Source organism: Lissotriton helveticus, chromosome 4_1 (genome assembly GCF_964261635.1).
Source record: "Lissotriton helveticus chromosome 4_1, aLisHel1.1, whole genome shotgun sequence".
NCBI lineage: Eukaryota > Metazoa > Chordata > Amphibia > Caudata > Salamandridae > Lissotriton > Lissotriton helveticus.
The window spans coordinates 639,537,467-639,548,570 of NC_136063.1; the positions used below are offsets into that span (position 1 = coordinate 639,537,467).

The 11,104-nt window shown below is 49.0% G+C and overlaps 1 protein-coding gene across 1 annotated transcript in view; it reads right to left on the reverse strand.

Moving 5' to 3' along the window:
- Positions 1-10,750, reverse strand: part of UBXN2B (UBX domain protein 2B) — a 331,727-nt gene extending 320,977 nt beyond the window's left edge. The window contains exon 1 of the mRNA XM_078687273.1: positions 10,481-10,750. Within this exon, the coding sequence (XP_078543399.1) occupies positions 10,481-10,750 (270 nt within the window). The remainder of the gene's footprint in view (positions 1-10,480) is intronic.
- Positions 10,751-11,104: the final 354 nt, after the last annotated feature.

Below are 11,104 nucleotides of genomic sequence, written 5' to 3' on the forward strand. Positions count from 1 at the left end.
GGCAAATTATGCCTTCAGTGGCTACAGACTTCCACACTGGCAGAAATTAAGCAACACCTAACTTTACTTACTGATGGTGCTGACTTGCGTGATTTCATTATGGGACCGCGCAAACAGCGTCAGAAACGTTTCATAGCAGCCTCTGTATAAGCAGCATACAACGAGGCCTGGAAGGTGACTCAAATTGAGACAGCAGAAAGAATACGGGAAATTGACCGTATTAATTTGGAAAAATCACTCTCTGTAGTGGACAATGGGTTAATGACTCTGTCCTCCAGAATTTTTTCTCTGGACAGCATTGTGTCTTCAGCAATCGACATAATATCGCAAGACTTGCTGTTGTTACAACACGGTCAGTCTCAATTGCGTTCTATTGTACAGCTTGGCTGGACGTTACAAAATCTGCGTTCAGGCTATGTGCCTTGGCGTTTAATCAACACAACGTCACTATTCAATATCTTTAACCTTACTGATAAACAAACCAGTATGGCACAAAAGGGTGCTGATTATACAATCCTGAGCATTGAGAAACTCGAGAGATTACCATTGACAATGTCAGAACGACCTGTCAGTGAATGGATAATACATGGGATAATTAATATTCCAATATCAACCTTCAGGTTTCAATACTGCCAAAAATATATACAGGCTGGCATGTACGAAAAATTGGGAAAGGGGTACATTAAAACAACATGGAACCTGCCCTATTCACATGCATGTGTCAGTAATAAAGGACAGAAAGTGTTTCTTAGTGGCAATAATTGTGCAATGTCACTGAGCGGTACACTTCTGTGTAATGGAATTAGTTTGCATGGAGCCTGTGAAGGGAACTCAAATAACCTTTCATGTCACCAGCTAGGCGCACCTGCAACAGAGATAGAACCATTCTTTCAAAGACTCTATAATGAGAGTTACATTCTAATTGTAGATCGCAGATGCTGTAGTCTTATGCCCGGGACTCCTTATCTCGTAACCACGACTGCGAAGGTCAAGTGCTGTGGACGCTTATTGTTCCCCAGCTCCCTTCCAGACAGGGAGGCAAGGGCATGGCCCAACTTGAAAATTACTTCTATTCGAATAGATACTTTAAGCAGAATGAAAACAGTGCTTCTTCAGACGCCGACCAGACTCACGTCATCAAAAGAAACGTATGATCTCCTAGTCGCAAGGACGACTGCAGAGATTCACTCCTTATTATCAACTAATTCCCCCATACATTTCGCAGAAATCCTGAATGAAATCTTAAATATTTCTGATACCAGTGGAGTCTCAAAAGTATTTAAGACAGTATTTTCGATGGCATTAACACCATTCAAAGCCATACTGGGTATTTTTCCAGATTTCGTCCATTCGATTTTTGGCGGACTTCCCCTCATTTTAGGACTGATTGCAGGAATCCTATTCTTAGTCCTTATATTTCGCTATGGCAAACCATGTCACAGACAAAACACCTGCGACAAGGGAAGAAACAATCCTGGCCATTGGATACCGGGACCGGATATCAAAAATCCTGGGACTAACCCGGCTTAGAGACCTGAACATGACTTGGTTTCTTTCATTTCGACCAATGTGGCATCGATGTGTTTTACCTGTATTAAGGTGCTTGCTATGCGGAGAAGAATGCGTGTTAGACACCTGTCTGACTCTACAATCAGATGCGCCAATGGATGCAGAAACATTGTTGAGTCCAATAAAGGCTCATGCTTTGTGCTGCCCTCAACGGCTACCAATCCTGATGACGGCATTCGTGGAAGCTTCACCACTACGATTAAGGGGTAGTGAAGTTCAAGATGAAAGCAGCATTGATCAGGTACGACCTTCTGTCAGCAATGCTAATCAAAACGTCAATGGAGACAATCATGCGCACGAATGCATGGTTACATCTTTTTCCGAGTTAGTGGAACTCTCCCAGGAAGCTGTTGACAACTTTTTCGAGAGTCTAAATGATATGATGTTCTCACCAGAGCAGAAATAGAAACTTTTGAGAAAGCTCGTACACGGCGTTCCCTGAATTTGGCCTTCAACTAGAATAGCAAACTACCATGAACAATTTTCCCTCCAGTTCACGGACAGCAAATTTTTTTTTCAGCAGCCCCAAAATATTTTTACGAATTTTTCGGGACACTTATTTTCTGCTTAAAGTAAGAACTATTCTTAGAGAACAAAAATTCTATTTTTAGATACTTTATAGACATTAGCTGCCCGCTGGTATGTTCATAATTATTTTATTCTGTGATGGAATGGTCTCGAACCTTTTTTCTGTATTAAGAGCCATTTCATGTGTAAATTCTCATATACAAATTAGTGATAATGTATAGATATGCGTGATTACTTTAGCATTGTTCTACAGCTTGAGTGCATATATTACATGTGACTGTTTTTCCCGTATATTTGATAATTTCAAAATGCATTTATGTATTTTGGGGTGGTAAGGTATACACGATATTCTACAGTATGTTTTTACTATGCATAGATTAGTAAATATGTCCATAGTTAGCGTGGAGTGGGTGTGATGTATTCCTATAGGTTCTGTATCGATCCCCCTATTCCTGACCATATTCTGGTTAACAAGTTAACTAGCAGCCATCCCATGAGGCAGAAAACCCCCATGATGCAGGAACCGTTATCTGATAAAGCCACACTACGGCACAGGAACGTGTTATCTGATTAGGTCATAACGCTTGCCATCTAATTAGACAAGCGATATTCCTCCAGCCCCTGATAAGGCATACGGAGTTCTCAAAACAAATCAAACCTATGACAGACCTGGGAAAAACCCTGCGGCCATTGTTTTGATTTCACCGAGAACTTCAGCAAAAGAATGTGCTAACGACCAGGTCGTATGACATCCTTATTGACGTATCTATGTCCATCCTTACGTCAATCTCGGCACCTTAAAGGTATAAATATTACCGATATTGCCCTATGCAAACACACGCGGTGGTGACGAGATCGGAGCAGCCAGACTTGCCGAAGCCCAGAGCAGAGCAGACCCCGCTGGCGCAGCCCCGCCTTCCTGACGCGCTGAGAACGAGAAGCTGTCTTTTCTCCTGCCGAGAAATCCAGCTCCGGCGCTTCCGGGTAGCCCTCGCAGGCAGCCTGGGATATCGAGACCAGAGACGAGAGATACCATCCCTCATTCATCCTAGAGTCCAGGTACAGAACTGAATAACCCCTTGCAGAGAATTCTTTAGTCAGTCACTTGGCAAAACAAACTTAACTTAAACGGTAACTTTCTATTCCCGCCCACGTATTAGGCTTAGGTCAGGTACACGGGGTAGGCGTAGTTAGAAACACCAGTTGAGTACGATTAGTCAAATGTAAATGTGTATGTATTCATTTTATTCATTTTAAACCATCATATGGCTTAGAAACCATATCAATGTTTTTACAGTATTATTTTATACTTCTGCTTTTATTGTATGCACTTTACTTAACCATAAGTATTGCAATAATATCGATCCATTTCTCTTGTATGAGAAAAGAGACTGATCAATAAATAACATCTTTTATTGAACACGCCCGTCTCTTCCTTTTCTCTACAATCTGGTGAGACTAAGAATGCACGTACTGACTGAGTAAAATAAGTCGTCTTTTGTTTTCACACGACTCTGGAGATACACTCTTGATTAGGGGAGAGCAAAGTTGTCATGTTCTATGGTTGTCAGAAACTAAATCCCTTCTTGTCTATCCAGGGAGGTTCAACTCCTCCTTGCCTATTCGAGAAAGTTTCTAGTGAACTCTGAGCTAGCTGGCAAAACCCAAAACTTTAAGTCTAATATCGACAGTAGTAGACCTAGTTAACGTCTGGTCTAGGCCTATACTATTGAAGGTATTATTCCAATGCGCAGAGCCTATTGGGATAATAGGAACTACACTACAACACTGGACAAGGGCAGCACACACTTTACAGGTCTGAAGTTGTAACGCTGTACAATTTGCACATTACAGTAACTGTTTAACATATGAATGCAGTAAGATATGGTGCAGTTTTTAACGTGTTTAATATTTCAACACTATGTGTGCCCACTGCTTTATAAGCCTTGCTTTATCAAAATAATTTGCTTTAAAATGCACCATTTGCCAATTTTCTTTTTTTTTTCATTTAAGCTAGAGGAGGACCTACCCTGGACACCACGTTTGTACATTACGCGTGCTAGCGTCGCTCGCTTACATAAAGTCATACTCAACTATTACGCCTCACCACTTCCAAATGTCACTAGCCTCCACTCAATCAATCAATCAATCATAACACTTGTATAGCGCACTACTCACCCGGAAGGGTCTCAAGGCGCTTGGGGGAAGGGATCCGCTACTGCTCGAACAGCCAGGTCTTGAGTTGTCTCCTGAAGGTGAGGTGGTCCTGGGTCAGCCGAAGGTGGGTGGGGAGGGAGTTCCATGTCTTGGCCGCCAGGTAGGAGAAGGATCTGCCTCCGGCGGTGGCTCTTCGGATGCGTGGTACGGCGGCGAGGGCGAGGCTAGTGGACCGTAGCTGGCGGATGGGCGTGTAGAAGGTCAGGCGGTCGTTGAGGTACTTGGGGCCCAGGTCGTGGAGAGACTTGTGTGCGTGGGTGAGGAGCCTGAACGTGATCCTCTTGTTGACGGGGAGCCAGTGCAGGTCCCTCAGGTGGCCGGAGATGTGGCTGCATCGGGGGATGTCCAGGATGAGTCGGGCGGAGGCGTTCTGGATGCGTTGGAGTCTTTTCTGTAGCTTGGCTGTGGTTCCGGCGTAGAGGGTGTTTCCGTAGTCCAGTCGGCTGGTGACGAGGGCCTGGGTGACCGTCTTCCTGGTTTCGGTCGGGATCCATCGGAAGATCTTGCGACGCATGCGAAGGGTGAGTAAGCATGATGAGGAGACGGCGTTGACTTGTCTGGTCATCGAGAGGGAGGAGTCCAGGATGAAGCCCAGGTTGCGTGCGTGGTCTGTTGGCTTGGGAGCGGTGCCCAGGGCTGGGGGCCACCAGGAGTCGTCCCAGGCGGAGGGTGATGGTCCTAGGATGAGGACTTCCATCTTGTCCGAGTTCAGTTTCAGGCGACTGTTCTTCATCCACTCTGCGACGTCTTTCATCCCTTTGTGTAGGCTGGTTCTGGCGGTGTCGTGGTCTCTGGTGAGGGAGAGGATCATCTGGGTGTCGTCGGCGTAGGAGATGATGTTGAGGTTGTGTTGGCGTGCGATGGCAGCAAGAGGTCTCATGTAGACATTGAAGAGGGTGGCGCCGAGTGATGATCCTTGTGGGACGCCGCAGATGACATCAGTGGCCTCGGATCGAAACGGGAGGAGGCGGACTCTCTGTGTTCTTCCGGCGAGGAACGAGATGATCCACTCCAGTGCCTTCTCTTGGATGCCGGTGTTGCTGAGGCGTTGGACTAGGGTGCGGTGGCTGACAGTGTCGAACGCTGCAGAGAAGTCCAGGAGGATGAGTGCCGCTGTTTCCCCGTTGTCGAGCAGGGCTCGGATTTCGTCGGTGGCTGCGATGAGGGCGGTCTCGGTGCTGTGGTTGGCTCTGAGACCGGACTGCGAGGGGTTGAGGGATCCGTTCATCTCGAGGAAGGCGGCAAGCTGTCTGTTGACGATCTTCTCGATGACTTTGGCAGGAAAAGGGAGGCGCGAGATGGGGCGGAAGTTCTTGAGGTCGGTGGGGTCCGCTGTTGGTTTCTTCAGTAGGGCGCTGAGCTTGGCGTGCTTCCAGCTCTCCGGGAAGGTGGCGGTGTTGAAGGAGGTGTTGATGACGTCTCGGAGTTGGGGTGCAATGGTGGAGTCGGCCTTGTTGAAGACGTGGTGGGGGCAGGGGTCGGTTGGAGATCCGGAGTGGATGGTGTTCATCGTGCGGGCTGTGTCTTCGGTGGTCACCGTGGTCCAGGTGCGAAGGGTGGCGGTGGGGTGCGTTGGTTCGATGGTTGGGTGCGTGGGTGGTGCGCCGAAACTGTTGTGGATGTCGGCAATCTTGCGGTGGAAGAACGAGGCGAGGGAGTCGCAGAGGTCTTGTGAAGGAGTGATGTCGTTGTTGCCGGTGCTGGGGTTGGAGAACTCCTTGACGATGCTGAAGAGTTCCTTGCTGTCGTGGGCGTTGTTGTTCAGTCGTTCCTTCAGTGATTTATTCTTGGTGGTGCGGATGAGCTGGTGGTGCTTGCGGGTGGCGTGTTTGAAGGCGGTCATGTTGTCAGTGGTGTGGTTGAGGCGCCAGGCTTTCTCGAGGGTGCGGCAGGTCTTCTTGGAGTCCTTGAGTTCGTCGGTGAACCAGGGGGCCTTCTTGCTTCTGGGTCTGCTGGGAGGGTTCTTTAGTGGTGCGAGTTCGTCGGCGCAGGCGGTCAGCCACTGCGTGAAGTTGCGGGCTGCTTCGTTGGGGTCCGTTGTGCTGACAGGTGGGTTCTGGCTGAGGGAGGTGGTGAGCTGGTCGGCGGTGATCTTGCTCCAGCTCCTGTGAAGAACCTGTTGCGGGTGGTGGTGGGTTGTGGTTCTTCTGAAGCTGAAGTGGACGCAGCTGTGGTCGGTCCAGTGGAGTCCGGTGGAGTGGCTGAAGGTGATGTGCTTGCCGGATGAGAAGACGGGATCAATCGTGTGGCCGGCGTAGTGGGTGGGGGTGTTGACCAGTTGCTTAAGTCCGAGTTTGGCGAGGTTGTCCAGCAGGGCGGCGGTGTTGCGGTCCTTGTTGTTCTCCAGGTGGGAGTTGAGGTCCCCTAGGAGGATGTAGTCGGCGGAGGGGAGGGCGTGTGGGCTGACGAAGTCCGTGATGTCTTCGCTGAATTGTGTGCGTGGTCCCGGGGGTCTGTAGATGAGGGTGCCTCTGAGGGTCGTCTTTGGGTCGGTGTGAATCTGGAAGTGGAGGTGCTCGGCGGTGGCGAGGGTGTCGTTGGAGTCGGTCGTGATGCGGATGGTGTTCTTGTGGACGATGGTGATGCCTCCTCCGGTCTGGTTGACGCGGTCCCTCCTGAAGATCTTGTACCCGTCCGGGATGGCGATGGCGATGTCGGGGGCTGAGGAGGTGTTCATCCATGTTTCCGTGAGGAAGGCGATGTCTGGTGATGTTGTGTCGAGGAGGTTCCAGAGTTCCACGGCTTGTCTGTGGACGGAGCGGGCGTTGAGCAGGATGCACTTGAGGTTGCTGCTGGAGCTTGGCTTGGCGGGCGCGGTGCAGGTTCGGAGGCAGGTGAACTTGCAGGTTCTGCAGGTGAAGGGTCTGTGGATGCGTTTCGGGGCGGCCCGGCAGCAGGTGGGGTTCCGGCCGGCATTGAGTGCGTTGAGGGCAGCGGCGTCGTAGGTCTGTCTGACTGGTGAGAGGTAGTGATGTCCAGTGAATGTGCTGCTGTATGTGTGCTTGCGTTTAGAACAATACATGAAGGGTTGTGCCACACGTACATGACAAGTATGTGTGCTGGCAGAGTGTGTTTGTAAACAGCACACCCTGGTGCAATGAAGAAATGCTACAGCACTGACAGTGCAGGCAGACTCACTGTGTGTGTTGAATAAATGAGTGTATGTAATGGCACAAAGCATGGAGATAACAGTGCTGGATAATATGTGTGTTGTCAATGTACACTGAGTACAAGTGTGTCTGAACTGGTACATTATATGGGAGGACCCAGGGTTCCATTTTGGGAAGCCTCTGCTAGCCTGGTGAAGACATGAGAAGTAGAGGAATCCTCCAAGAAAGAGTTGTGTATTGCTGCATTCCTCTGGGGGGGGGAAAGGAGGGAGAAATTAATGCTGACTAGACACATTTTAGGAAGGAGAAGGGGCTGATAAGAAAATCATAAAGAGTAGGGTTGGGAGCCCGGCTTAACCCTTTGATGCACATATCACTGTGGCCGACATTCAGGTGTAAGCTCTGGTAACTCCCATGATTTGTGTTTTGGGTCAATCAGCTTCAGAGTCATGCCTGCTGTGACAGACATCCTTTCAGGGGTATAGAAGAAAAAGAAGAAGAAGCCCAACATAAAATTTCAAAGGCCCAGAACCTAAGTCACATTTTGGTGTCTGGAAATGGACTATAATAAGGGGAGGTTGAGGTCCCAAACTTTGTCATCTGCAAAGTGGTCAGACGGGCAAGTTCTGCAAGACTTGTGCCTGTGACCAGGACTAGGAGCCAAAAAATGCTAGTATCCCTGCTCTTCACCCAGAGAACCCAAGACAACCAACCCTGGAGACTGGAGCACCAGCCCCTGCCTGCTTGCCAAAACAATTGTGCCCTGCGAAGAATAGGGGAGCACTGGAGGGAGTGAGATCCAATGGGGAGTCCAACCATGAGGATTCCCTGCATGAGGTGTGAGGGTTTGACTGTGCACCGATCGGGTCCTAGCCCTTTCGGAGACCCCTGCATGCCAAAAAAGGAATGTGTAGACTGAGGGTGCGTCAAGCACTGTGTGGACAGCCAGGCCCACACTGCCTCATTGTGGTGACCCAGTATGTCAGAGGGGGGCCGGAGCAGTCTACATTGCATTCGAAGGTACAGAGGCAACCCTATATGCCAGAAGGGGCTGCCAGGACCAAATTACCAAAGAGTTTGGGTCTATCGCCCGGGACTGGAGAATGGCTGTGACCAGTGGGTTGAGCCGCATCACGAGATCTGCCCTGAGTCACTCTCGAGGACCAGGAGAATGCCGAGGAGGGTGATGCACCCTACCTGTGCTCCAGTCAGGAGCAGAAGGATAAAATTCCACCCATATCCCCCCCTCCCCCCACGGGGAGAAAGTGACTTACTACGCCCTTGCAATCTGGAAGGTGCTCCAATCGTTGGGGAGATGACGCTCAGTAGAGTGAGCCTGTGCCTGCCAGTTGCTGTCATATGTACTGCTGGAAGCTCAACTTTTCCTAGAAGAATTAGAATTAACAAGTGCCCGCGCTCAGGGCATTCGCTGCAACAGCGAGGGCTTCTGTGCTGCAGGAATGGGTAAAACTTGAACCGGGCCATTGGGTCCACGTGGGATTTGCTACTGGAGGTACAGCGGTACTATAGACACTTGAATAATTCCTAAGAGTCATAGGGGAACTCTTGAGTACACCCTACTCAGGCAGGCAACTAGAGGCAAATTTCGGGGGGGGGGGCTAATTCTTCCAGCCGTAACCAGAGTGGCTGTAAGAAGGGGTGAAAACATAACAAAAGCCTCATTTACATTTAAATGGTCTTTTACAGACCTGTGAAGTACTCGGGTGCGGCTGCAATTAGACGTCGTCAGCCGCGAAGCTGTGTCAGCCTGGGCTGACACACACGACGGGGGGGGGGGCTGAAGCCCCGTGAGCCCATTGGGTGTTGCCTGACTCTACTAGCATCCATTCTTTGGATACAGCCAACAGCAAAGGAGCAGGGTACAGCCCCGACCTCAAGGCATTGACTTATTGCTCATGAATGTGGTTATCCCTTTGAATGTGTAGTTAGACATAAAATACTTCCTTTTATTATAAAAATGAGTATAGGACTGGATATGGATTTATTGTTCGAACTGTGTGCACTTTGAATTAGGAGTCATGTTCACTTACCTGTATCTACACACTCCACACTCCCAAGCCTCATCCTCACATGGAGGTTTTAACTGCTCTTTCAAAACTGCCAGTGAGAGTCAAGAGCAGGAGGGGTAATTGGCCCAGTTGCTCAAGATCTATACTAAGTCAGGCCAAAGACATCAGATGCAAAAGTCCTCAACCACCATGGTAGTAGCCCCTGGGTGCCCCGTGGCCCTCTGACAGAGGTTCAGGTCAATTTAAACAGCAAATGTTAGAACCATACACTTCAAAATGTGTTCTACATCTGCCCTATTGACCCCAGATTGATAATTGAATTAAACAACGAAAGAAAGGCCATGGTAAAAATGAATACAGAGGACTACTTAAAGTTCTACTAAAGAATTATGTCGGGGCCTTTGTAAATCCTACATGAACATATTGCCAGTATTGGCCCCCGGGACAGGTGGCAACCATACTTACAGGTTAATATGTAGGAACAGTCGATCTAAAACGACCATTACATGCCTCCAATCTCACTCTTAATGTTCCGTGGAACATTCCAATTTGACACGCGAATCTAAAATCCTATAGGTGGTGGCTAGATTTAGACTAGCAGAGGTCCCAAACAGATTCTTGTTTTTTGACGCTTTGAAATAAAAACTCACCCCTTCATTTTTTTAATATGTATGACAAAGTTACTCGGTTAATTTCTTATCTTTTTTAAAAGGGAATTATGTAAAATTCACCCCTATTTTAAGTCTATGTTTTGAAAGATATCTCGTTTTATCTCCACATTCTTTTGAATAGTTATTATGTTTACCTAACAGGTGTACGACACGGGGTACATCACAGTTTCTCAGTTTTCAAGTGTAACAGGTTCCCGTACTGCATAGCTGGCCGCTGCCTACATCAATCAAGTGCCCCCCTCCGGTTTGTGTACACTTGTCGTTAGATAGCAGCTGCGCCATTTTCTGCCTCGCATCCGACCCTAAAACCCACCCCGGAAGCAGCATCGTTGCGATATTTACACACACTCCTCACCTGCAAGTCTTCGACCGCAGGAACCAGGGCATCCCCGCCTGGCCCCAGGGACCCATCGCCAGCCGTCTCTGCTGCCTCTTCCTCCGGCTCGCTGTCGTCCCCCGCCCTGGTCTCCGCCATATTCCGCGAGGAAGCTGCGGGAGAGCCCGCCCCAGTTGTGAGCAGAAGCGCACGGAGGGAGGGACCGGCGAACCGAGGCACCGGCAGCCCTGCAAGGATCCGGGAGGGGAGGTCCCTATAGCAACGGGACTCGAGCCACGCCGCCATCATAGCCCTAAATCGCAGCGATAAAGCAGGTAATGTATTTGTTTCTCTTTCCACTAACAGGCATCGCCTCTCCGAGAGCTACAGGTGCTGACTTAAGTGTGGGGCAAGATCGACATTAAAACATCTGCAATACCAATTTCTCAGTTTTGCCTTGTGAATACATCCTGGTTGTACATCCAGTGAACACGCACAAAAACTGTATCAATGTCTAGCGGGTCCTGCGGTCGGAAGTTGGAATTAAGGGAATCATCCTGCATGATCTTCTTTTAGGGAGCGGGGACGAGGCAGGGGTTTTATGCCAGTGATTTGGCAGAATATATGTTTATTTTTAAAAAGGTCTGTGCCTAACGTAACTTT